Raw genomic sequence first — 25902 nt, forward strand, 5'->3', positions numbered from 1 at the left:
GTTTTAGTTACTGAACAGGTCCCCAATATTAAGAGTGTTTTCTTCTTCAGAGAGATGGAAGATGGCTAGTCTCAAACTTGCATTCACATCCAGAAAGCACTAACACCTTCTCTTTTTTTTAAGATTAGGCCAAAGGTAGGACAGTGCCATAGGACAAGGTGCTGGTCCACTGATGGAAAGAAAAAATCTCCAAGAGGGCTACATCAGGGGAGAGAGTTCAGCAACTCATCTCCTGACAATTCTAAGACAAAGAGGTCCTTCAGGGGCCTCCCACTATCAATGTGAAGCTGCACAGGGAGCCTGGAGGGACACAGTTTTTGCCACCAACGATGTAACAGCAATAGGCCATAGGCTGTGACTCTTCTCCCAGCAGGCTCCCAACCACACCAGCTATCAGTAGTCTTTAGGGATGCTGATGACAGGAGCCCAAAAAGAAATTTTCTCTGAACCACAGAAATCTGTCCGAGGGCAAACAATTAAGTACCTGAGCAGCTCTTCCGTACAGGCAGAAGGATGAAGGTTGCCCACACAAGCCAGATACAAGATCATGTAATACAGTTGTGGCTTTTTTCCAGGTTTTCCAGACTGCAGCCTTTACACAGCTAGAAAGGGTCAAGCCGGTTTGAAGGCTGACAGAAAAACCTCTGATTGCACTCCCTGCACACACAGTGAAAGGCCATACATCCTAATAACCTTCAAAGAAGAAGGTCCTCCAATGACACCCAACTCATGGTTTCAGCAAGATGCAATGGTGATAAGAAAATGAAGTACCAGATATCACTAAAAGACTCTTCAAGACCATTTAGCAATCAGAAATTTCTCCTGGCTCTGTCTTAAGCTGGTGCCTCTTACGTCTTTTGCTGCAGACTGCCCGTGCAACCAACTGAACCCCAGGGGCTGGAGCAGAGATGGGCCAGCTTGGCAGCATGTGTAGATGAAATTGGACAGGAGGGGCAGAGAAACATGATATGGTTAAAACCAGAAGAACAAGGAAGATCCAGCTGGACCACAGAACCACCTACTGCAGGGCATGCACACCAGTGTCATAAATGCTTACCTCCCTGCAGCTGTTGTCTGCAACAGCTTCGCCAAGTCACTGTTTTCAGGGTGATACCTTACAAAGAGAAACTTTGTCAATTGTTTACCAGCGCTGTCCAGCTGACTTACAGCTACTGGTCAAAACAAAGAGCTACAGCTTACAGCATTCAGAACAGCACAACAAAAATTACAGCGAAGACTGATCCAGCTCTCAATTTAAAGGAAAATGCACTAAAACCATTTGACATTTACTGCAAGCATCCTTGCAACAAAAACTACATCGCAGAATCATGGAATTGTTAGTGCCAAAGGGGACCTTGAAGAACACGTAGTTTCAACTCATATTGCCATTCCCCACACCAGGTTGCTCACCAGACTATTCAATCTGGCCTTGTACATCTTCAGGAATGAGGTATTCTCTGGGCCACCTGTTCCAGCCTCTGGGCAAAGAAATTCTTCCTAACATCGAATCTAAAGATACTCTATTTCAGTTTAAAATCATTATCTCCTTTCCTGTCACTATCTGCCCATATAAAAAGTCCCTCTTCCTCCTTTTTTATAACTTCCTCTTAAGGTACTGAAAGCTTTCTCTTCTGCAGGCTGAACAACCCCAGCTCTCAGTCTGTCTTTATTGCAGAGGTACTCCATCCTTCCAATCATCTTCATCACCTTCCTCTGGACACACTTTAAGAGGTCCATGTCTTTCTTGTGCTGAGGGTCCTAAGCTGTATGCGGTGTTCCAGGTGGAGTCTCACAGGGGCAGAGTAAAGGAACAGAATCACCTACCTTGACCTACTGGCCACATTGCTTTGGATGAAGCCCAGGATGTGCTTGATTCTGGTATTGCCAGCTTGAGTCCAGCTTTTCATCCATCACAACTTCAAGTCCTTCACCACAGGGCTGCTGTGAAATGACTTCTTCTCCCAGTCTGTACTTATGCCTGGGATTGCCACCAGCCAGTTGAAGCACCTTGCCCTTAGACTTGCTGACTTCACGAGGCGATCATGGCTAGGCAGCCTGCACGAACACTGCAAGGTTCCAGCCCTCACACATGTGGCCTCCTATATCACTGTCACTTGTTACCCAGAACAGCACAAATAAATCCACACGCTGCCATGTCAGTGTCATCCTTCTCAACAACAACACAGATGTGTCCTGTGCAAAAACAGTCCTGTTAATGCTTCTGCTCCATTAGACATACCTACACTGAAATGCCTCCGCACACATAAAAGGGAAATAACAGTAGCACATCTCCAACTTTGAAAAAGAAGAATTTGAGTTACACTGAAATAAACAGGGTGGATCTTAGCTGAACTTAATGCACAGTAGGACTTCATAAGCTGTGACGGAATTTTGGCAGAAAAATGTGATATTGACACAGCTGCCTGGACACTCACAGCGCCCAAAGACCTGGAGACATTCTCCACACTAGAGGCTACAGACAGCTGTAATACACACCAGTTCTGCACCTATGGGGCATATCACCAGGCTAAACCCCACGTGTATCCCATGCGCACAGGAACTCAGTGAGTTAGCTCTACACTCTTAGCAGTGGGGGAAAGCGAGAATTCCCTCTAAAACGCACATAAGATGTTATGTGTGGACCAAAGAGAGCCAGGCAGCATTTCACATAAACACAGTCTTTTCCACTCAGTGATATAACCAGCAGACAGAAGGTTTGCAATCCCTCTTCTGCTGCTTAAAAACTGAACACAGAACATAAAAATATAATAAAAAATCTTGAAGATACTAGAAGAAAAATCACTGCTAAGCTTAGTTGCAGTAGCACTCACAAGCCTCCACAGCACAGTTACAATTTTTCAAGGAACGTTTGATACATTTAAAATGTAGGTCCCATTATTAATCGACGTAAACCCAAAATAAATTTTCTTCCACATTTAATTTTGGTAATCTCTGGATTATCTAAGGCATCTCAATACTTCCCAGCAACACAAAACAAGTTAAAAAACCAAGATATCCCAGAGCGGCCATGGCAACCTTTACTTGTCATTCCTACAGGGCTTCATTTCCAAGTTGCATCACACTCAGAAGTGTATAAAACAATATTTGAGTGAAAAATACTCAGACCTGGAAAAAATGGAGAGGAAAAATGCAGAAAGCAAAGAAACAGAATCCTGTGCCAACTGGGTAAGTACATTCAGTATTTTCTCCAGTGTGGTTACTAAAAAGCTATTGACATGGTCAGGAAACTAAAGGCAAATGATTCACACAGTGGTGAATCAGGAAAACAAAACACCAGGAACTATTTCCATAAGGCAAATTGAAAATGCTGATCTCGTGATTTTTTTTTAAATCCTGATTCTTCATTTTATTCACCTAAAGTATTTTCGTAAGATTCTTTTTAAGAAAGTGTGAGCATTTTAATTCCAACACTTAGGCTTGAGTCACTGATGAGATTGAGGACTATATTTCTCCTGAATTAAAGCAACAGTCTTTCATGTATCTAAGATCATACAAAATTCATAGAAGATGAGTGTTTACATCTATATGGACAACAGAAACCTGCAGTACAACTTATATATACCACTGATGAATATACCAGAACTTCCAAAAATAAAATAACTCTGTCCATAAACACTGAACCTCAAAATCTCTCTCTGAAAAGACATAAATCTTTCCCAAAGAGGGACCAAATTATATCAAGGCTCATATATTAATTTCATTTTAGTGTCGTTTGGTGTGGTCTTCTCAATTGATCAGACAGAGAAAGTTCTTGTAGCACTTGATCTTAATTTACTATGTAGCATAATCAGCTATTAATTTATGCACATGAATTTTCAATATACACTGAAAGGTTCTTAAAGTTTCCCAGGACAGCATATTTAACAAAAAAGTTACACTGAGCTGAGCAAAAGCAAATGTAAGAAAGCAAAACCAAAAAAATGTAATATATCTCCATTATCTTATGGATTTAGTTTTAAATAATCTATTTGGTTCACCTGAAGAAAAGGTGCTTGAATGAAAAATACAATAATGTCAAGTAATCTTTATGCATTTGCCAAACAGGAGCTATTCTGGAAAGAAATATAATAGGAACAGAATAACAGAGGTCAAAACAAAAATGGACACAATGATATTTGGCTATTTTGAAAATATTTTTAACATGCTAGTATTTTTACCTTCTACTTTAGCCTATTTTTTAAAAAAGGATTTGGCAACCAAAAGTCCCAGCTGCTGTTAGTTAACTTCTTCACAAGAGAAAATATAAGCCTGTAAGTCTGTACTTGATTTCTGCACAGAAATTGAAACAGGAATCTATTAAGTTCTCCTTGTTTAAGGTTACATCTCTTCTTTCACACCTCCTCATCTTGGATCACATGTTCGGTTTCTCACTCAGCATCTTCAGTTAACAGAATTAAGTCTGCCCAGCATCCAGACAGAGAGTTGGAGCATCAAACATAACCGCAATTGAAAACCATTTTCTAGGACAAAGAGATTGTGACTCCTTTTTGGAAGGGCTGCTATTGCTATCACGGACAACTGTCAGCAGTGAGGGCAGACACCCTGCTCACCTGCACAACTGCTCCAGCAATGCACTATGCACTGGGACATCCAACAGCATCCACCCAAAACCTGGGCAGCAACCTGCAAAAGTGTCTTGAGAGGTTTAAATCATGTGAATATTTGTGAATATCCAAAGATTTTTAAATCAGCTTTTCCAGTACACTGTATCAATACTGTTTTGACAAGAGGTTGAATGTGAAAAAGCAGTTTCTCCTAGGTTGGTGCTCAGCCCACATATTTGTTTTAATTCTAAGGGATTCTTTTTATAGCAGATATATGCCAGGATTGGTAGTCCTAATCAGTTTCCCATGCAAATTTGTATGTGTGATGACTTACTCTGCCATCCTAACTAGATTCTGAAGAAAATCTGTCATCTCACAAAAAGCCTTTTTTACTCTGAAATAAAGCATTCACAGTCTCAAATGCAATCAGTTCCTTCACTTCATGTTCAGAGCCTTCCCTCACACCATCTTCATGCTTAGGGGAATCTTACCCACTTCCTTGTATTTATGATGATTCCAGGCAAAGATCCTAACCACATCATGGTTTCAGCACTGAGGAAGTATTTTTGCTTGAACCACTTAAGAAACTGGTTAGTGAATTATTTCTTATGTTCTGGTTAACAAGGTGTACCAGTTATTATTTTCACATTCTGCACAGAAAGTATTGCATAAAAAGGAAAGACTAATTTCCTGAATTATAGCATGACAAACCAAGACACTAATAAGTGACACAAGCTGCCAAGCAGAGAGAAAAGCAATGAGGAACTGAGATTTTTTTTCTATGCATTCTTGCACTTAAACTGGATGTCGCATTTCCTAGCCACCATAACCTAATGCTACCCGCCAGAACAACACAATGGTCCTATTTTAACCCCTAAAATTCAAATTATTCAATAATTCAATAATCTCTTACCAGAAAATCAGTTTAGCTAAATATTCAGAATGTCTCTACCAGTGTTGTGTATGTAAAAACTTCAAGCATGGATTAAACTGTGGGCAAATACAACATTGTTTATTCTTTTAGTTGTTGTCTTAGGTCTTAAATAATGATATTTTTACAATAGTAAGGGCCATACAATTATATCATACAGCTGGTATTTAAAAAGAAGCCAAGGAGGTGATACCAGCACATCACATTAATAATCCTAAACATATTTCCAAGTAATGGTAATATTCACTGGTAATAATTCACTGGTAATAATCCATTGATATTCAATCTTAAACGGGAAAGAAAGCAACAAAGTCACATAAATATATGTGAATATATATGCATGAATATACACACAGCCCCACCCCCATCCTTCTAGAGCCAAGCAAATAAAAATGCTTAAATAAGAACAGGAAGTGAAATGAGTGGTTGACTGTACTCTACTGAATAACAAACTTCCACAAGTGAGACAACAGTAGGCAACAATAAGGAAGAATACTGTGGTAGCACACTTAGGGAAAAAAAAAAGAAGTGTGCTTCCAACATGTTCCTTATCACACTGTGATATACACATGTTAGGTTTCACTCTCTGCTTGGGAGTGTTTCCTAACAGGCTTCTCACAAATTGAAAGTTATATTAATTAAAAGGCTGGAGAGGGGGAAAATGCAAAAAGAACAGGAGCTGATCAGCATGTATTGTTTAATCCTTTAGAAACGTGTATATACTATACACACAATCTGCTCTTTCCCCACTGGAGCTGAGTCAAATTAAACATATTCAAGTAACTTAGTCACCTGTTTTCTTTAAGTGTTGCAAAAGCAGTTTCACCACAGGTACTTTCAAGAGCCAACTCAGGATGGATCTAATTGACCAACAAGTAGCCCAGAAGGAAGTCAGTTTGAGCTAATGAAAGGCAGAGTTAGAAACACCTCTGGAAGAAACAAGTGACATAACCAAAAAGTAAAGGTCATCCAGGGACAGCATGGTTCAATGAGAATTCAGACCTGCCACCTGAGAAGGGTGCCCCGAAATCAGGAAGAGAACCATCTTTCTACAGATACTAAGAAACAAAGCAGTATTATGGACAAGTTATAAACAGCATGGAATCAAAAAAGGAGAAACAGACCAGCAAAGGCACCATGCCCAGAGGGAATCCACCAAAAAAAAAAAAAAAAAAAGAAAAAAAGAAAAAAAAGGAAAAAAAGGAAGAAAAGGAAGAAAAAAAAGGAAAAACTTATTATTCTTGGACTTACAATTCCGAGTATGGGTGGTGCTGGTGGGTGGAATCAACAGAAACATTTGTTACAAACTGACCACAGGTGAATGAAAACTAAGCACCTTGCATGCCATTCCCCCTGGCAGTAAACACACGAGGCCCCACCTTGAGTTACAATTAAAAATAGGTAATTAATGCCCATTGCACATAAGCAGCGTCCCTGCTGTACGGCAATTTTTAGACCCTTAGCACAGGACTGCAAGAACTATGGTTTGTGGGAAACTTACCAGAGAAAGACTGAAAAATTTTGTGCAAGATTAAAAGGAGTCCAAGGTACTACCCTTGAAGATGGCTGAGAAACACCTGAACATAGTATGTCTAAGTATATTTGATAAATTATCATCTAGAAAGAGAATCTGCAGAGCACCAGCCACAGCCACTTCAGACCGTGATGGGTTGATGAGCACCTTCCTTACTGCTTTTGTCACTGCCTAACGAGTCAGACTGAGGCAGTAACACAGATGATATATAAAAGTGCTGTGCAAGGCTTGGTATTGGATTACAGGCTTTAGCACTTTCTGCAGTAGTTATTTACTACCCAATTGAGTTTCTGGACTGAAATCTGAGCTAATGCTATCAACACAAACTATAGCTTCCAGCTACAAAAGCTGTGTGCATTCTCACAAAGCACCCTGTCCTTTTCTCTGCATCACTGATGGTGACAGTGATATTTTCCTCTGAGGCACTGTCAGAAGGAGGCAGGGAAAAGAAAAGCATGAATTCTCCTCAGTATAAAATGGATTATCCTTCAAATACAGACCAGTAAATTGCATTTCTCAATGTGTCAGTCAATGCTCCAAACATTTTTCTCAACACGCATATCAGCTGAACTGAGCCTAGTTTCTGTGTAAGGTTTTATTTTGTGGAATTACTTGGATATGTGTGTGGTTTGGGTTTTTTTTTTCTTTTTTGACTGTCTTTGTTTGTTCCATCTAAGTTTCAAATGTAGCAAAGTCACACTCACTCAAATATCTCAGCACCAAACATATTGTTGAACAGAAGGGCCCCACCACTGGCAAGAAAACCACTGAAGAATAAAGGCAGCAAAGTCTTGAAGACAAACTGATTGGAGGATAGAAGCGAAATTGTATTGTGGTAACGCACTAAAAGCAAGCAAAGCTCATCACAAGAAGGAAGAATATGTTTTTCCTTTTGAACTGCAAGCATTAAGACTCTTGGGGGAATCTCATATATCACTCACTTCCTTCAAAACAGATCTGAATGAAAACTGTAGGGTGAAGGATGTTTCACATGCCTATCTCAACAACAGAGCTAGAAAGGATGAGAGTCCAAGGAGACAGCCCCTTGTCCCCTTATTCCCTGCTACTACTTCCATATCGCAACAAACTCCCAGCTTTAACACACCTTCTCTGACTCTATTTTCTTAGAACAGCCTTTAAACTTAATAGACTGCATACAAAATTTGTCCAAAATATGCAACTGAAGACTGCTGCAAATGCTGTCTGAACATCTCCAAGCTCTCCTAAATCAACAAGGAACAACACGGCTTGTCCTTATCTGGGACATGCCCATATAAATTACAGCAGCTTTCTGGCTGTCTTGCCAAATCTGAGATTTATGTCTTAAATATAACTCAGATCCATCGTTTACATTTTATTCTGGAAAAGCTGTGGTGTTGTCAGCCAACATCTAAATCAGATTAAGAGAAACAAAGCTTTATACATCTTGGAATAAGTTTGGATGGTCTGCTTAGAAGCCTAAAAAAAAAAATTTAACCCACCCCTCCCCAGCCCCCAAATCCCTTCAACTCCTCACCCAAAAACAAAACCAGAAAATAAAGATGTTGTTTCCCCAAAATATTATTTGACTTAGAGCCTTCATATCTAGACAGGTGCCCTATCTGCTCAAATACATATAAAGACGTCCACGACTGCAGCTTCCCATAAATATTCTAATGAAATACATAGGTATAAAAAACCTAAAATGGCTAAACAACTATAAATTTTCAATCAAACTTGCTTATTACTTAAATCCCCTACATTTTATCCTTGGCCAAAGTAAACCAAACTGACTTTACATTATAAAGTTTTATAGAACTGGAAATTATTGTCGCCCCCAAAAATGTACAGATCCACAATTCGTCCAGCTCATTTTTTTCCTTGAAGTGTTTTATGTAAAATAAAAGCACTGTGAAAAGAAATGTATTTCTTGGTGGCTGAAACTAATCCCAAACTCCAGTACAAAATATCTGCTAGCTACCTTTTAGTGTATGAAATTGGTCCTACAGTGAACTACCAATAAGAGCTCTCTTTACAATTCTTATACACGCCTGATCTATCTAGTATTTTTCATTTTTAAGATGTGTACACACATGCACAAAACCTCAGTCATTTACACTGCCTCTTCTTTGGCAAGTCTGAGGAAATTTAAACCCACTCAAACCTGAAATGACCATGATTAGGAAAGCAAGATATATTAGGAAAGCAATATAAGAGAGAAGTTTTTCCATGCTACAACTCAAGCTTCACTTATTCTGTCACACATACACTTACTTATCAAAGGAAGTCACAGCTACAAATAGCAAAGTGGTAAGAAAAACAGTTCTTTACAAAAGATTTACAGAAAACAGATTTGTCAGGGTGGGGAGGACATGTGAAAAAACCACAGATGCAAGCCTGGCTGACCGATATTACATAAATATGTGCACAGAAGCTTAATACATGACATCTTCAGACCCAACTGGACACCTATTCCATACAGGAAGAGTACTGCATTCCCTATAAAATTCACTTGTAAAAATATCTTGCCAATCCAAGTAAGAGGGCTGCAATTCTCCCCTGGAGTACTTTCAATCCCCATACAAAGTGCTGGTGACAGTGGTCTGGCCCCCATACTACAGTGGGAAACAGTATCTTACTTTTAAACAATCAGAATAGATGCAGGACACTTTATGCCTTTTATGGAGAGCATCAGAGCATCTCTTCCATAAACTTTTTGGAATTCACAGAAAAAAACTAAGGACCATCTTGGCTTCCACTATGAGAATGTTTTGAGAATTCATTCTGTTTTCTTGTACTTTTGCTACACAGCTATGTAAGCCACATGGGGATGTGCCAGTCTACTGAGTAGTTGATAAGTTAACAGAAAAACCCTACAAACTTTATCATTCACACATAGAAGATGGCATTCTCCAAGAGTCTAAAGTTCAATCACAATTAAAACAAAAATCCAGGTGATTTAGGCCATACAGCTACTCAAATTAATGACAGATAAGAGGTGGGCTTTTTTGGTATGTTTATTTTTTCTTTTTCCTTTCCTTTCAATAACTGGAGGAGTCACATTATAAGTGTGTTTAGTTCCCTTCAAAGATTGGAAGCTTTCTGTTTTGGTAATAACCAGCTTCAGGGAACGTCAACACAAACAGCATCAGGAGACTGAACATCTGAACCTACAGATCTGGAAGAGCAACCACCGCAAATCTACTTAGAAAAAGGCCCTTTGATGTCTTCATAAGCCTTTAGGTGGTTCATCAAACCGAGTCCAAAGACAGCTGCAATTACACCTGCAAACCCAGACTCTCTGCAGAGAAAAAAAAGAGGAGATAGCAATCATCTACCATGTTTTTCAAGTCTACAGAAAACATTTCCTTCTCTAATAGCTGGGTGGGTTACTTTTTTTGTTTTAACAGCCTGGCACTCCTTCTATCACTTTCTAAAGTGCAGTGATCAAACTCCATCAGTTAAAGTAAATGTGACAAGGAGATAACAGTAAAATGGAATTTAAGAAATCATATTAGCATTATTAAATAACTTGGAACTTGACAACAGCAGACACATGAGCAAATGATCCATCAGGTGGTTTTGAGATTTGTTATTTAGCAGCAAGTTGTTGGAAAGACAAACATGACTCTAAGCATAGCTGGTTGAAAACAGATGAAAGGACAAAAAACAAACAAAAAAAACCCAAGCAAACAAAAAAACCCCAATTCTTATTCTTCACCCAGTGGAGACTGCTGTGCCAGGTGCCATTACAGGGTTTTCCTGCACACTCTGAGCAGAAAACGTTAGAGCTAATGGAAACTGAGAGCATTTCCCCTCTCTTGTATTACCCCTCACAGAGGTGACTTACTTTGGGTGGAGTTTTCAGATGTAGTTTTAAAAGAGATATTTTAACCACGCAGCTTGGAAGTGCCCCATCAGCACACGGTCATTACAAAGTGGTGCTAAAGATGCTTATCCAGAACTCAGCTGGAAAAGCCAAAGGGGAAGAAAAGTTCCAGAACACCAACTGCAGTGGAAAACTAGGAAAAAATCCTAAATGAAACTTGCAGGAATACACTACCTTTAAGTATGTTTTATGTGAGTGCATAAAAAAAAAAGTGAGACATTCTCGTCCTTTCACATTTTGCAAGCATTAGCTGTTAGCATTACCAAAACTATTCAGATCTTTAACTGACAAACTGGCACCTGAATGCCCAGTTTTATGACTCAAAAAATTTGCCATTTTTTAAGTCAGTGATAGAAGAGAACACAGAAGACTGGCTTTGTGCATTTTCACAATAAAAGAAATTATCATGTGAGCTCGGAGCTTTGTTGCTTATTAGGATAAGCAATGACCTTATGCTACACAGACAGAATATTATTTCTCTCAGAAAACTTTTAAGCAAATTAAAAAACCATCCTTGCAAGACTTGCTTTGCACCACACAGGAACACGACTTCCACCCAACTTAATCCAGCACTCTCTTTACCCCTGGCAATGACAAAAGGCAGGAGCTATTTCAAGAACTGCAGGGTACTTGTTCTACACCTACAGCCTTGTTTGACACCCACCCAAACAATGAGGCTCTTGTACAACCTGACTCTTTGGACCTGGCCTGGGAGCTGCAACCCAAGCCAGCTGGACTGCAAATGTTCATGAAGACATCATGTTTTGTGCTGTTTTGTTTGGGTTTTTTGTTGTTGGTAGTGGTGTGTTTGTTTTCCTTTAAAGAGGGACACAGAGATCCACTCTTTTTGCTATGACACCACTGGATTTTGCTGCATCAGAACAAGTCATAATTTTTATCTGTTCCAAGAACCTCGGCTGCCGTGCAGTCCAGCAGGGAAACCTAGCAATTCCTTCTCCCCTTCCTGGCGTCAGCCAAGGTTTAAAAGGTTCAAACTCCACACAGGTCTCAGATTCCCCATGGGATCAGGCATTTCAGCAGGTAAGGGTGCCCCCGAGATGGACTCACCGTGAGCTTGCTGGGTGCATGGCGGCTCACAGTGTGTCTGCCCCAGGATGGGCTGGTACACTGCTGGATCACCGCACACACCGGTGTCACCACACACGAGTGAGCAGTGACACATCTCCGGTTTTACGATATTTTTGTTAGGAATTATTATTATTATTATTAGTTACTCCTATAATTTAAAATAGGAACAGAAATTTCAGCACGACTCTAGTTTTCAGACTTGATTTTTGCATTTTACGACTGTTATTATTAGGCTATTACTAGAATTTTGATTACTACCTTTAGACACTTCTTTTTGTGATGGAATGCACTGTTTTTATTAATGAATTTCAGTATTGCGTTTTAGTACTGTGGTTTTGCACTAGATTTTAAAATTAGATTTTAGTACTATAGTTTGTTGATACTAATTATGAATAGAGTTTTTATCAGCAGTGGGTTTAGGCAATTTTTCCTCCCCCCCACCTCGTCCCGGTCGCGTCCCCGGCAGGTCCCGCACGCCCGCCGCCGCCCCGGCAGCCCCTTACCCTCGCACTGGTATCCGGCCAGCCCCCAGATGAAGTCGGTGCAGTAGTGGCAGAAGGTGGGCTTGGTCAGGGTCACCCTGCGGAACGCGTGGCCCGGCGGGCTGCTGCCCCCCGCCGCGGCGCGGCCCCGCCCGCCCAGCACCGGGCTGGAGGCCGGGCTGCCGCCGCCGCTACCACCGCCGCTGCCGCGCAGCGAGCGCGCCCCGTCCGCCATTCCTGCCGGGCACCCACTCCGCGCGCTCCGCGCCGGCCGCCGCTCGCCCGCCCGCGCTTCCGCCCCGGGGCGGTGGCGGGGGCGGGCGGGGGCGGCGCCGCGGCAGCGCCGGCGGGCGGTGCGCGCTGCCCCCTGCCGCCCGCGCCCTCAGCGCCGCGCCCGGCCCGTCCTCCGACTGCTCCCGGGGCAGCCCGGCCTGTCCTCCAACACCTCTCTGGGCAGCCCGGCCCGGCCTGTCCTCCAACAGCTCCCGGGGCAGCCCGGCCTGTCCTCCAACACCTCTCTGGGCAGCCCGGCTCGGCCCGTCCTCCCTCCGACTGCTCCCGGGGCAGCCCGGCCCGGCCTCTGGCCCCGCGTTCTGTGGAGAAACTCCGCCTAGCGTCCGTCCTAAATCTCCCTTGGCGCAGCTAGAGAATAGGTTCTCTCTGCTGTCTCTAGCTGCCTCGGAGAAGAGGCCGATCCCCACCTAGCCACACGCTCCTCTCAGGGAGTTGTAGAGATTGATTTGATAATGTCACCCCTGAGCCTCCTTTTCTCCGGCTGAGCAGCCACAGCTCCCTCGGCCGCTGCTTGGAAGACTTGTTCTCCAGCCCCTTTGCCATCTTCATTGCCCTTCATTGCCATCTTCATTGCCCTTCATTGGACTCAGAGGTAAGACATCCAGTGTTTTGCCACGACGTTAATCTGGAAGGTTTTGCTATCTTTTCGTCATACCATTTTAGAGAACACAAAGCTCCACCTCAGGAAGATTTGTGATGATGCATTGGCAGAAGAAAATGATTTGCCACAGGTTTTGCCTTCTACACTCAACATCTCTGACTTCACAAGAAAAGATAAAGGGTTCTGCCAAGTCTCCCTCCTCCATAACACAGGGCTTTTTTTGTCCTTTGTTCAGTTAACCTTCTTGTTGCTAGTTTGGAAAAGGTTTACAGACCTGCATGTTTCTATGATGCTAGTATCTGGAATGCCTCTGTTTCTGTGACTTATTATGTTGGGTAACTTATGGATGGAGTAGGGTGGGACAAGAAAGGAGGCTATCACTTTGGATTTTGTGTATCTCAACTTGTCTTGATCTCAGCTTTGTGTTGGGAATCTCCACTCAGCTGTTCAAAACAGCATCCAGGTACCTCCATTAAGCAATGAGAGACAACAAAGGGTAATTAAAATTTTTGTTCCTGGTTCTGATTTATCTGTATTTTGGTGAAGTGTAATAAGCTGGTGTAATAAACCTCTTCTGTAATAAATCCTTGTCCTGTAGACCAACAGTAAAGTTCTAAAATTTGTTAGCATCTTCTAGTTCCTACTGCTCTTACTGTGTGTCTCCTTCCTGTGTTGTGAATATGAAAGTAGTTATGATCAGAAGGATTTGACCTTCTCAAGGAGAAACAGTATAAATAATTAAGAGACCAAAGAAAGTGTAATACGACTTTTTATGGTGGGAGAAAGAGTGAGTAGTTGCATAGATAAGCTTTCAAATACTTCTAATTGCTTCTACAAACATGATTTAGAAAACATCTAAGATACCACAGAGGCTGTACAAAGTCTTAGATACACAGGAGAAAAGGGAAGAGGGAAGCAGTGTGAAACGCCTGTGTTTGAAGATGTGTGTCTGCTGAATGCAATGAATCAGCCAAAGCACATAATGATAGGTCCTATCTTCCACAAACTCAGCCTTGCTTCAGTCTTCTTAGAAATCATAATACAAGGCCTCTTGGAACACATATCTGGGCTCATGGGGAAAATGACAGAGGAATGGCCAATATTGGATTTGACAGTGGTCAATGATGCCCAACCTACTTGATTGCTTTCCATGGCAAATGTGTAAATCTGTGTAGGAGGTGACACTAGTGTATCCTTGACTTCAGCAAGGTTTATGACTTGTCTCCCACAATATTCTTGTATCCATAGTGGAATGTTATGGTTCTGCATGGGTGGACAAGGAGATAGGTAAAAAACAGGTTGGATGGTTGAACTCAGAAGGTAGGAGTTGATGGGTCATACTTGAACTCTGCCTGGAGGCCCATAATGGGAGGAGTGTTACAGCGGTCTCTCCTGCGCCCTGGGCATTCAGCATGTTTATCAAGACCATGAGAAGGTGACAGAGAGCAGTATTGTCAAGGGATGTCAAGCTCACACATGACACCAAGCTGAGGGAGCAGACATTACACGGCCATCTACAGGGACCTCAACAGACATAAGAAATGAATCCCATCATAAAATCAAAGGGTTGGTTTGGGGTGAAAGGAACCTTAAAGATCATCTAACTCTTCTGCCGTGTGCAGGAACACCTTTCATTAGGCCAATTTGCTCAAAGTCCCATTCAGCCTGACCATGAACACTGCCAGGGCTGGGGCATCCCCAGCATCTCTGGGTGACTTTTTCGAGTGCCTCATTACCCTCACAGAATATAATTGTTTTTGTAATATCCGAACTAAACTTACTCTCTTTCAGTTTGAAGTAATTTCCTCCTTCTGCCAATACACACCCTTATTTATTCTTAAAGTCTCTAGAGCTCTCTTGTAAGCTCCTCTCTGGTACTGGAAGTCTACATTTAGGTGCCTTCTCTTCTCCAGGCTGGACAATCCCAATTCTCTCTGCCTTTCCTTGTGGGAGAGATGCTCCATCCCTCTCATCATCTTGGTGCCCCTCCTCTGGACTCACTCCAGCAGGTCCATGTCCTCCCTGTGCTGGGGCCCCAGAGCTGCATGCAGGGTTCCAGGTGGGCTCTCAGCAGAGCAGAGCAGAGGGGCAGAATCCCCTCCCTCCCCTGCTGCCCACGCTGCTCTGGATGAAGCCCAGGACACGTTTGGCTCTCTGGGCTGGGAGTGCCCATGGCTGGGTCATGTCCAGCCTCTCACCCACCAGCACCCCCAAGTCCTTCTCACAGGGCTGCTCTCCATCTGCTCACCCCCAGCCTGTCCCCTGATACTGGGGGTAGTCCTGACCCAGGTGCAGCACCTTGAACTTGGTCTTGTTGGTCCTCATGACATTTCCATGGGCCCACTTCTTGAGCTTGTACAGGTGCTTCTGGTTGGCATCCTGTCTTTCAGGAATGTCGGCCTCAGCATTTGGCCTGGCGTCACCTGCAAATTTGATGAGGGTGCACTTAATCTATGAAATACCAATGGTCCCAATACAGACCCTGAGGGATACCACTGGTTACTGGTTACTGATGTCCATTGGAACTCTGAGCTGTTGAGGTATGAGAGGGAACTCATACCCTCTGAATACCACCGATTTCCTATCCATGTAACAGTTCACCCATCAAATCCATCTCTCTCCATTTTAGAGGGAAGGATGTTGTGGGGAACCATGTCAAAGTCCTGATAAATGACATCTGCTGCCTTTCCCTTGTCCACAAGTGGAGTCACTCCATCACAGAAGGCCTGCAGGCTGGTCAGGCAGGACTTGCCCTTGGTAAAGCCATGCTGGCTGTCCCAAATCACTTCCCTGTCCTCCATGTGCCTTAGCACAGCTTCCAGCAGGATCTGTTCCATGATCTTCCCAGGCACAGAGGTGATGCTCACAGGTCAGCTGTTCCAGGGGTCCTCCTTTCTACCCTTTTTAAAGATGGGTACAATGTTTTCCCTTATCCAGTCACCTGGGATTTCACCTGACAGCCACAACTTTTCAAATGTCATGGAGAGGGGTTTGGCAACTACATCAGCTGGTTGCCTCAGCACTCTAGGATGCATCTCCTTGGCTCCCGTAGACTTTTAAGTTCTTCAGGTGGTCATGAACCTGATTTTTACTTAGAGTGGGAGAGACTTTGCTCCCACAGTCCCCATCTTGCTGTTTGTCCACTCAGGAGATGTGGGAAAGGGGTTACCACTGAAGACTGCGGCGAAAGAAATTGCTGAGTACCTCAGCTTTCCTCTCAATCATTGTTACCATCATTGTCTGTCAGGGGACACACCTTCTCTGACCTCCAAATGAGCAGACAGCAGGGTAGCACTGCAGAAAAGGTCCTGGGTGTCTTGGTTGTCAATGAGCCAGCTGTGCACACTGGCAGCAACCAGGATCAACAGTATCCTGTGCTGTCCAGGAGCACAGCTAGTCAGCTGAGAGAAGGGACTATTACTGCCTCCCGAGCACTACAATATTAGACTATTGCATTCAGTTTTGACCTCCATAAAGGAAGAGCATGACAAACTGCTGGAGCAAGTTCAGTGGAGAACCATGAGGGTGCCTACGGGTTGGTGCACTTATCCTGTGCAGAGAAGGCTGAGGGAGCAGGACTCTGCCTGAAGAACAGACAGTTACCAGGAGATCTCCTAGCACCCTAGTACTACTGACACAGAGGTTTTAATGAGGAAGGTTCTTTACAGGCGTGCACACTGTAAGGACAAGAGACAAATGGCACAACTTCAAACTAGATGTTCAGGCTGGATTTGAGGAGAAACCTCTTTACCCTAAAGGCAGTCAAGCAGAGGGGCAGGTTAAGTTGCATTGACCTGTCTTGCCTTTTTTTTTTCAACCTAGCCTGTCCTCTTTAAATGTGTTTCTTTTTTATTGATCTAATAGTTCTTCCCCTCTTAAGAGTCAGAGGCCCAAGATTTGGAAAAATGAAACTCATGTGAACATGTCTTTCCTACAATCTGGGGAACTACCTTATAATTGTATCAGAATTTGACTGTTTCAAAAGCCTGAGGAAATAATCAATTAATCTTTTAATAAAAAGGTGAAAATGCATTCAATTAACAAATAATTACATACACTACTGAATCACTTATCCAGGCAGGTAGTTACAAGGTTTCTTTGATAGAAGACTGGAGAATGGTAGTTTTTGTAGTTTAGATATAAAGTAAGTGTGCAATTGTGGCTATTTTTTAACAACTGACTCTCCAGATAAATAATTATAAGTTGTAACACAGGGGAAAGAACTAAACTTTTTGTGCTTTAATTTCTCATCTTATCTCTGAGCAATCTGTATAACCTGTCAAAACAACCTAAACCATCCAAGGGCTGTCATCAGCTAAGTCTGCCAAAACATCTGCTGCCAGCAGCCATGGAGTATGGCAGCAGTGGAAGGCTAGCCACCCATTTCACGTGTGTAGCACAACTGCTGCCCCAGACAGTAGAAAAAAAGTGAGGTAAAGAATTATTACTGGAGCTGTCACATTCACAAATGTGATAACTTATTAGAAGTGTTTTTTTCCTCATGCAGGAGTTGTTGCTTGACAGGCTGGTAACTGAAAGATGAAACAAACAGGATAAAACTACCATTTCTTAAGTATACCTTTATATTTTTTTAAATAAAGAAGTGCCTCAAGATAAAAACAAATCAAATTCTTTGAACATCCATTGTCTTTGTTTTGACAAGAGTAGTAAAACAAGATTAGGAAAAAAAAATGTAAGGCCTCTGAAAAGAAAATTTACTTCTTTTTACATCCTGATAAACATTTTGTGGCACTTTGGATTCTATAACTTCATTAAACTCAAGTTATGCAACTCCTGGGCAGGAAGTACAGAAAAATTGTCATTTTTACAAGTTTCTTGGCTTGGTAGAGGTGTTTCTGGTAAATGGAGCAAACTTTGAACCTTGGATCTTCTGAGCCTTTTGTAACCTTCTTGTACTCTTTATGTCTAGGGAGAAAACATACTGTGACAGATAGAAAGCCTTTGCTACAACTGAGAAGTGAAAATTCTAGTACATCATCCCAAATTTATGTACAGGATTAAATAAGTTTGATGTAGTGTCAATATCACATCATGTTTTTATTCTTTAAGGAACACAGTTCATTATACCAGAGCTCTCTTGTCACTCAGAATGATGAAATTCAGTCACTCAATTCTTTCATGAAGCAATTTATTTGTAAGCAAGCTTCAAAAAACCTGAAAATAAGTAACCATGTCAGGTCCAGGTGAGATCCAGAGGATTTTATAAGACTGTATAAATATGGAAGTAGTGGATGAAAAGCAGATGGAGCTGTGCTGTTTTTTAGTGGTCTGTCCTGGCCTTCCCATTTCCTTGTTTTTCAGAGAGCTATGAACAATTTCATCCATCCACTGATAGGAGTGGGAGTCATTAGCTTCCCAAATGCTGGAGAAGCTTGCTAAGTTTCTGTTTCTATAAAATGTGTTCTTTGTGTGTTGGTGAATTGTGGAAGGGTGAAATCCAGTGGTACCTATCCCATAGAGCCATAAGCAAAAGTGTTTCTAGATTACTGAAATCTTCTGCATTGTTGACTTCTGTTTTCTGAATTTCCTTCATTACTGCAAGTAATTGGAAGAGAGGAATGACACAAACCATATGTGGAGGTTGAAAAGGAAAGTTTAAAATAAATTGTGGCTTCAAAGAACCAAAGCTTTGAATGTGCCCTCCTGTTGGCAACCAGCAGGGAAGAAGAGCCACAAGGGGGTTGGTTTTATTGGTTTAAACCAGCACATCAATATTTGGAAACTGAGGGATAATGCTTCTTTTTGCACATGAAAGGAAGTGGCTCATGAAGTATCATCTTCCTAGGCAAGAGAGGTTTCAGATTTGCAGTTTTTTCACCTCTTCTAGTTGGTGATATCTGAATTAAAGGTAAATCCTGTTCATTTAAATAGGATACCTTTCTTTTTTTCCCAAAATCTCACAGCTGAAGAGACAATAAAAGTATTAGATCAGGTTTATGCACTCTTTGTCTTGAAATGGAAAATAAAAGAGAAATTCAATTTCTTATACCTACACTACAAAAAAAAAAAAAAAAAAAAAAGAGAAAAAAGGGTTAGTACCTAGCACATAATTAGTTTGGTTTTGGGTTTTGTTTTTTTTTTTCTTCATAATAGCTCTACAGTTACTTCCTTTCTGAAAGAAAGTCTTTAAAAAAACTGTTCTAATCACACTAGAAATAAATCAAGTGCTGACTTGTTAGTTAAAAGCACCAACAACCCCTGAATAAGAGAAGCAAAAGCCCTGCTATGGAAAGCCAGCAAAGTTCTTGATCAGTTCCAAGTTATAAGATATGGTATGTCTTTCAACTTTTTATTTGACTGCCAGATTAACTATACCTTTTCAAATAAGGGTTATAATAAGGGACACATTAGACTGCATAATCTAAACAAAATTACGTATTAATGTTTATATATCAAATATATGCATACTTTTCACATAGGTACAGAGATTTAGAAGAAAATCCTTCAGTACAAATTCATCCATCTGTTGTGGGGGAAAAAACCCCTATGGAAATCCCATCAAGAAAACCATTTTTATTTCACCAAAATCATTATAGTCAGCAGTAATAAGTATTTAATGAAAACATAGATGCATTTAGCAGAAGCAGACATAACTGTAGAACTCATACTTTATTTTAGCATTTAGACTCCTTACTATCTCAGGAGTTTCCCTAGTTCTGCTAACAAAACTAAGACTTAGTAAATAATAAACCATATCAGAGCCGAAAGTAAACTGTGTAACAACACAGCAAAGTCAAAAAGTTGAAATTTAAGGCCCAGACAGCTAGCAAATATGATGATATGACAGGCAAGTTATTTGTGCTTCAAATACACTGATTTTAATATTTAATAGCTTATTTCCAGCTCTTAAGTTTTAGAATAACTTCCTGACAGAGTACATAAAGGATTTGCTCAGAGTTAATGAATCACTTCTCTGGGAGATATACACCAACCAATCAACCAAAAAACAGCTAAGGTTTGATTTATTTTTTTATTGTAAAGGATTACCAGTTTAACTTCTTTAGTCATGTTTTGTCTCTGGACCTAGGGAACATGAAAGCAATTCTTATGAATAGAGTACCTTAATGCATTCTGACATGCAAAATATGCAGAACACCCACATATGGAATAACAGATTGCTGTTAAGGTTAATAAGAGTTGTGCACTCTGAAAAGAAAATGTCCAAGTCTTGTCGTTAAAACCACATTGCAATTTCTGATTCTACACTCTAATAATGTATCAGAAACCCAGTATATAAAACAACCTTTTTTAATGTATGTGTATATTATATATTTATAATATAAATATATTATAATATATTTATAATATATATTATAAATATATATAAATATATATTTATATAAATTATATAAATATATAAATAATATATAATATTAGATATAATATAATACAATATTATATATTATATATCATTATATGTATATATAGATAGATAGATAGATAGATAGATATACAATAAATATATTTATAATATAAATATTTATAAATATATTTATTTCTATGCCTGACAGTACCTGTTGGTGTACGGGAGAGATCTACTCCCAGCAAAAATTGTAAAAGAAATACCATTTATGCTAGACTCCAGAGTGATGTGTTCATGCATGAGATCCTCCTTTGGCTGTGTCACTGGTGCCCACATGGATGACAGGAGGTTGTGATCTGCAGGCTTGACAAAAGCACCCCAGATCAAAGGCCCTGACAAGCAGCAAACCTTCTGAGACAGAGAGGTCAGCAAAAGTAAAGTCTCCAGCCACCATGACTTGCTCTGTCCTTGTAAGGGGCTCACATGTCTCCCAACCAAGCTTGTTTCTGTTTATTTGTTCTCAGAGTATTGCACATGAGTGCCTTCAGTTCATACTTGCATGACCAGAAAGAGTCATTCTCCTGTTGCCAGGAGTTATAAGCTCCCAACATTTCCACCTTGGGAGTCTCAACTTTCCCACCTTGCTAGTCCAAACCTACTACAGAGTCCAGCCTTGCCTTTTAGCTGTCCCACCTCTTAAGCAGCTATTGAAGATAAATTCTTAAAATAAGACATCACTGTGGAGTTAAAGGGGTTTGTTGATGATAAAATAGTTATAAAATTATAATTTAACAATTATTGAGTGATAATTAAATAGTAATGTAATTAAACAACTACAGCCCACTGCTGTACAGGAGAACACAATGGCCTCAAGGGTGGGGCTACAGATGTCTATAATGTAAGGTGGTTGATTTGTAGTTAACCTGCCTTGGTGCAGGAGTACAGCCACAGCAGTTTTAGTTTTGGCTAGTCCTGCTCAGGATGATTCTGTTAGGCCCTGATAAGTTGTGGTGTAGACTCCTTGGTTCCTGAGAAGTCAATGGCCTGGCACAGTTCTCTGGGTGTGCACAGCAGAGCTGACTGGCGGTGATGCCTGAATCAAAGTGCTGTTTACTCAGCCAGAGTCCTGCACCTATCATTGCTGCAGAGGGCTCCAGCACTCACCTCTGCACAGGCACCTCCTTGGAGGGATCCTGTTGCCTTCCTGCTCATCCTCCCTGGTGCTATGTGGTCTGCTGCCTTCTCCCATAGCTTCTGCACCAGGCAGCTCTGTACCTCAGCCCTACACCTCAGCCAGACCTCAACCTCCTCAGTATCACCCTGGGAAGAGGCACCTGGCACTGCATATAACCTTACACCTGCAGGGCCCCCCATGTTCTCTTGGAGCAGCATCTGGGCTGGTGCTAAGGGGCATGCTATTGTGCTGGCTCCAGCACAGTCTGCAGCAGTTCTTCTGTGCACCTTTGGTGTCCTCTGTAATGGGAGTGCTGTGCTAAAGCCAGCTGCCCCTCACCAGTGGATCACTGCTCTCCTCTGGTACAGCTGAACAGAAGTAAACACTCCCTGATCAGGAAAGCACTGACTTGGAAATGCTATGTTCCACAATAAGGAAAACAGAAAGAGAGGCAGCAGTGTATTTCTATCTGTAAAAAATAAACTGGCCTGTTATGTGCCAAGTCCCCATTTGCTATCCCTGGTTACCACTACATTTCCTTCTTCTGTTCTCTAACAGTTTGTAACTAAAATGGGTTCTGTTGAGTGCAGTCCATGGTTGATTAATGGAAAGATAATTAATGAGTAAGCTGCTGCCAGCACTGGTTTTGTAGGTGTTTATTTCATTGAATAATGTGGAATAGGAGAGGACTCTGTCGCTCAGAACAGGGGCAACCTTATGGTTAGACCCAAATTTGGTATTAAAGCAGTTCCCCACATTCTCCCAGCAGGACTGTTGTCTTGCTTCTTCACCTTGTTAGACAGATGAAACTTCACAATGTGTAACTTAGTTCAAGATCTCAGAAAGAATGTGAGTTTTCCAACCTATGCTGCAAGTAAAACAATTAAAAACTTGCTTGTGTTCTCTGTGACATAACTGAACAGGACCAACTGGCAGTCATTGATAGAAATTTTCAAGGTGTGCAGGGCAGCCAATAGCTTGGGCAACAGTGTGACATTCCAGAGGATCAGCCAGGGAAGGAAAAGGGGCAATGACCCTTATTATTGCAGAAGTGATGTCTTTAAATTCCCCATGGGCCAAAAGAAATGAGCATCCAACTTAAAAATGGGCCTACCACTGCACCTATGCATTCCAATATGGGAACAGGCACCAGCACCAAAGCTGTGATGGGCCTGGAAAGAAGCTGAAAGCTCATCCCAAATCCAGTTGTACTAATTAAATAGCCTTGCCCTTAATGGGTCACAGCTGTGACTAATAAAGGTAAGTGTGATAAAAAGTGTAGGTTGGCTGATCAGGGAGATCCTTCCTCTTTGAGGAAGAGGACCTTAAGGAGGTAGAGGAGCCTTGAGGAAGAGGAGCATGCAGTCTGAAGGGTGTGTATGTTACTCATGGCACTGGAAGCAAGTTCTTGTATCAATGTCTCTTGGATGTGCATCTCAAATTATGCTGCTTGGCTTGTCAGAGAGTACTTTTGGCACCAGTATTGCAAATCCATTATTCAATTGCTTTCCCTGCCTTTCAAGATCTTCCTTGGAAGAGGACAGAAGGCAAGGAGGCTTTCTCAGAACAGAGATGGTATTGGGTAGGCCGTGAAGAACAAGCCCCATGTTTATGCTTTATTGAAAGACTGTGCAAAAGGAAATACTGCATCAGAAACTGTTTAATCAGTCCCAGCAACTGCTCTGATTGGTTTGTTTGGCTACTCTTTGTTGGCTTCCTTCTTTTTTTTTTCTTTTTCTTTTCCCCCATAAATAATATAGACTGAGAGTATAAGCATTCCAGCAATCATTTCTAAAAGACCAGAAGAGCCCTCTTTTAGAAGCCAAGAAACAGAATTCAAATTCCAAAAGAGTCTTCAGAGTCATTGAATCACCAGATTTACACAGCAGCCAATGACAACATTCAGTCAAGCTCAACAGGACTTCTGTCTTCCTGACCATCTTCTGTGTCATTACCTTCCCCAGTTCCCATCAGACTGTTTAAAAGACTTCCTAGCAATCCCCCCCAGGATGAGGTCTGCTTGGGTGGAACTCTGAAGAAAAGCTGTCCTATTCTATCTAGATAGGGGGTCTTTTTTCAGCAAAGTTTTGTGATACTGTTCACACAATACTGTTCGTACTGTTAGTTTTCCTCCATGAACTGCCAACAACAGAAACCAGATGAAGTTTAGCAGTGATTGCACAAAGAGTGGGCCCTTCTCTATGGAAGGATGTTTCTGTGTGTATGTTGTAAAAACAACTGATGTGCTGGTCTTATTTTTCAAGCAGAGAAATTGTAGTATTGCCTGAATTCCACTGTGGTATCTGTGGGACAAGGAATATTCCACCAGCATGTTTGCACAGCCCTGACCATCTGTTGAGTGCAAGTGATACTGAGATTCACTACAGTTTTGCTCTCTCCACACGATAATAGCTAGTAACTGGTGTAGTTTTGGATGTCTAAGTATTCCTGATTCCCCACTGGACTATTTTAGTGCTCTGGATATGAAAGCCACTCTTTCACAAGAATTTGGATCCATTAAACTAAACAATTTAGCTAAGTTTTCTAAAAGGTCTTCTGCTACTTTTGCATCTGACTTCTCCAAAGACTCCAAAACCAGCATCAGTGATCAGCAGCACTGTTTTGCTGGTTATGACTGAAGAATAGTAAGCCCCTGAATACATTAGTTCTCTTCCTTCTGCATGTTTTCCTTGTGACATATACCTGAAGAAGAGCGCCCGGTACATCTGGCGATGGCCTGACGTGATTGCAACAAGACATGATAAGAAGGAAGGCAGAGATAAGGCAGCCCGAGAGTTGCCCAGGATAAGACAGCCAGGAGCTATGGAGGAACATGGCTTTTGAGTCATAGGAAGGAACACGGCCTGGAGTTGCAGGGAGACAGTGGCCAAAAAAGAGCTGTGAGAAATGAGAAATAGCATAGCTGGGAGAAGAGCTGCAGAAATCTGGGTTTTGATTGTAAAAAGAGGAAGGGCTGCAGTCCAGCAGGGTCCTGGGGCAATGCCACGTTCCCCTGGCTCCTGCTGGGTGCACGGATGCCCGGCCCACTGGCAAGCACCCTGCTGGCCCTGGCTCTTTCACTGCTCCAACCCAAGGGCGCGGCAGGGTGGTATGGCGAAAGCAGCCAGCAGCAACACGGGAGCAGCAACAGAGCTCCCAGAGATAGAATCATCAATATGGTGACCCACCGAGAGCTGTGAGACACCAAATTGACTACGGAGAGATAAACCAGCTCAAGAACCAGAAACAGAGCAGTTTTATATGCTAGTAAAACATAGGTATTTTATTTAAATATTTGTATAATTGTTAATCCTAAGCAGAATATGTAAATATGTCTATTTAAACATGTTTTTTTAATTAAAAGAAAAGGGGGAAATATAGGTGACCTTGCCCCTGATAAGTCCCAGTAGTTCTAAATACCAAAGAAGAACAGCCTTGCCCTTAATGGGTCGCAGCTGTGACTAATAAAGATAAGTGTGATAAAAGGGGTGGGTTGGCCAGTCAGGCAGAGCCTTGAGGAAGAAGACCTTGAGCAGGTAGAGGAGCCCTAAGGAATAATGAACAATCCAGAGAGACAAAGAAGAACAAAACAAGAAAGAGAGTTGCTGCTGAAAAAGATCTGCTGTGAGGTCAGTCTGGGTCTGATGGAGTTAAGAGACTGGCTTGCAGTCATAGTTGAGCTAGGTGAAAGTCTGTGGTCAGAGGCAGCAAGGAAATACTTGGAGTCATTTTCCAGCAGGAAATAGCCAGCAGTCAGAGTCTGCCAGAGAAACCAACAGTAGAAGCTTGCTGTAGTCAAGTCAGGATGGCTAAGCTCTAAAGTGAAGAATAAACTGGGACCCTTTTCACTTTGTTAAATGAGAGTCTGTGTCTTGGCTCATTTCTACCAGTAACAAGAGGTCTGCTGCAACAGATTGCCACCACAGACCACTGACACAATGGAAATCTAAGCACTGGAGTGTTGAAGTGCATTAGGAATAAAAAAGGTGAATGAGATTTCACTGGTGGAAATGAAGCACTGAGGGCCTGGTAACACTTCA

At 41.8% G+C, this 25902-nt stretch overlaps 1 protein-coding gene and 1 pseudogene across 2 annotated transcripts in view; both read right to left on the minus strand.

Annotated features, from left to right (window-relative positions):
* DGKQ (diacylglycerol kinase theta) overlaps window positions 1-13359 on the minus strand; it is an 89335-nt gene extending 75976 nt beyond the window's left edge. The window contains exon 1 of one of the 2 annotated variants that reach the window (XR_011678839.1): window positions 12491-13359. Coding sequence is in view for 1 of the 2 variants with exons in the window: in XM_071424571.1 (XP_071280672.1) it covers window positions 12491-12704 (214 nt within the window). In the remaining variant the exon portion in view is untranslated. The remainder of the gene's footprint in view (window positions 1-12490) is intronic. The other variant, XM_071424571.1, reaches the window with a different exon arrangement.
* Window positions 13360-23191: 9832 nt separating this feature from the next.
* LOC139589473 (Golgi to ER traffic protein 4 homolog) lies at window positions 23192-24603 on the minus strand (annotated as a pseudogene).
* Window positions 24604-25902: the final 1299 nt, after the last annotated feature.

Source organism: Agelaius tricolor, unplaced genomic scaffold (assembly GCF_023055355.1).
Source record: "Agelaius tricolor isolate 1412-34295 unplaced genomic scaffold, bAgeTri1.0.p SCAF_4, whole genome shotgun sequence".
Classification (NCBI taxonomy): Eukaryota; Metazoa; Chordata; class Aves; order Passeriformes; family Icteridae; genus Agelaius; species Agelaius tricolor.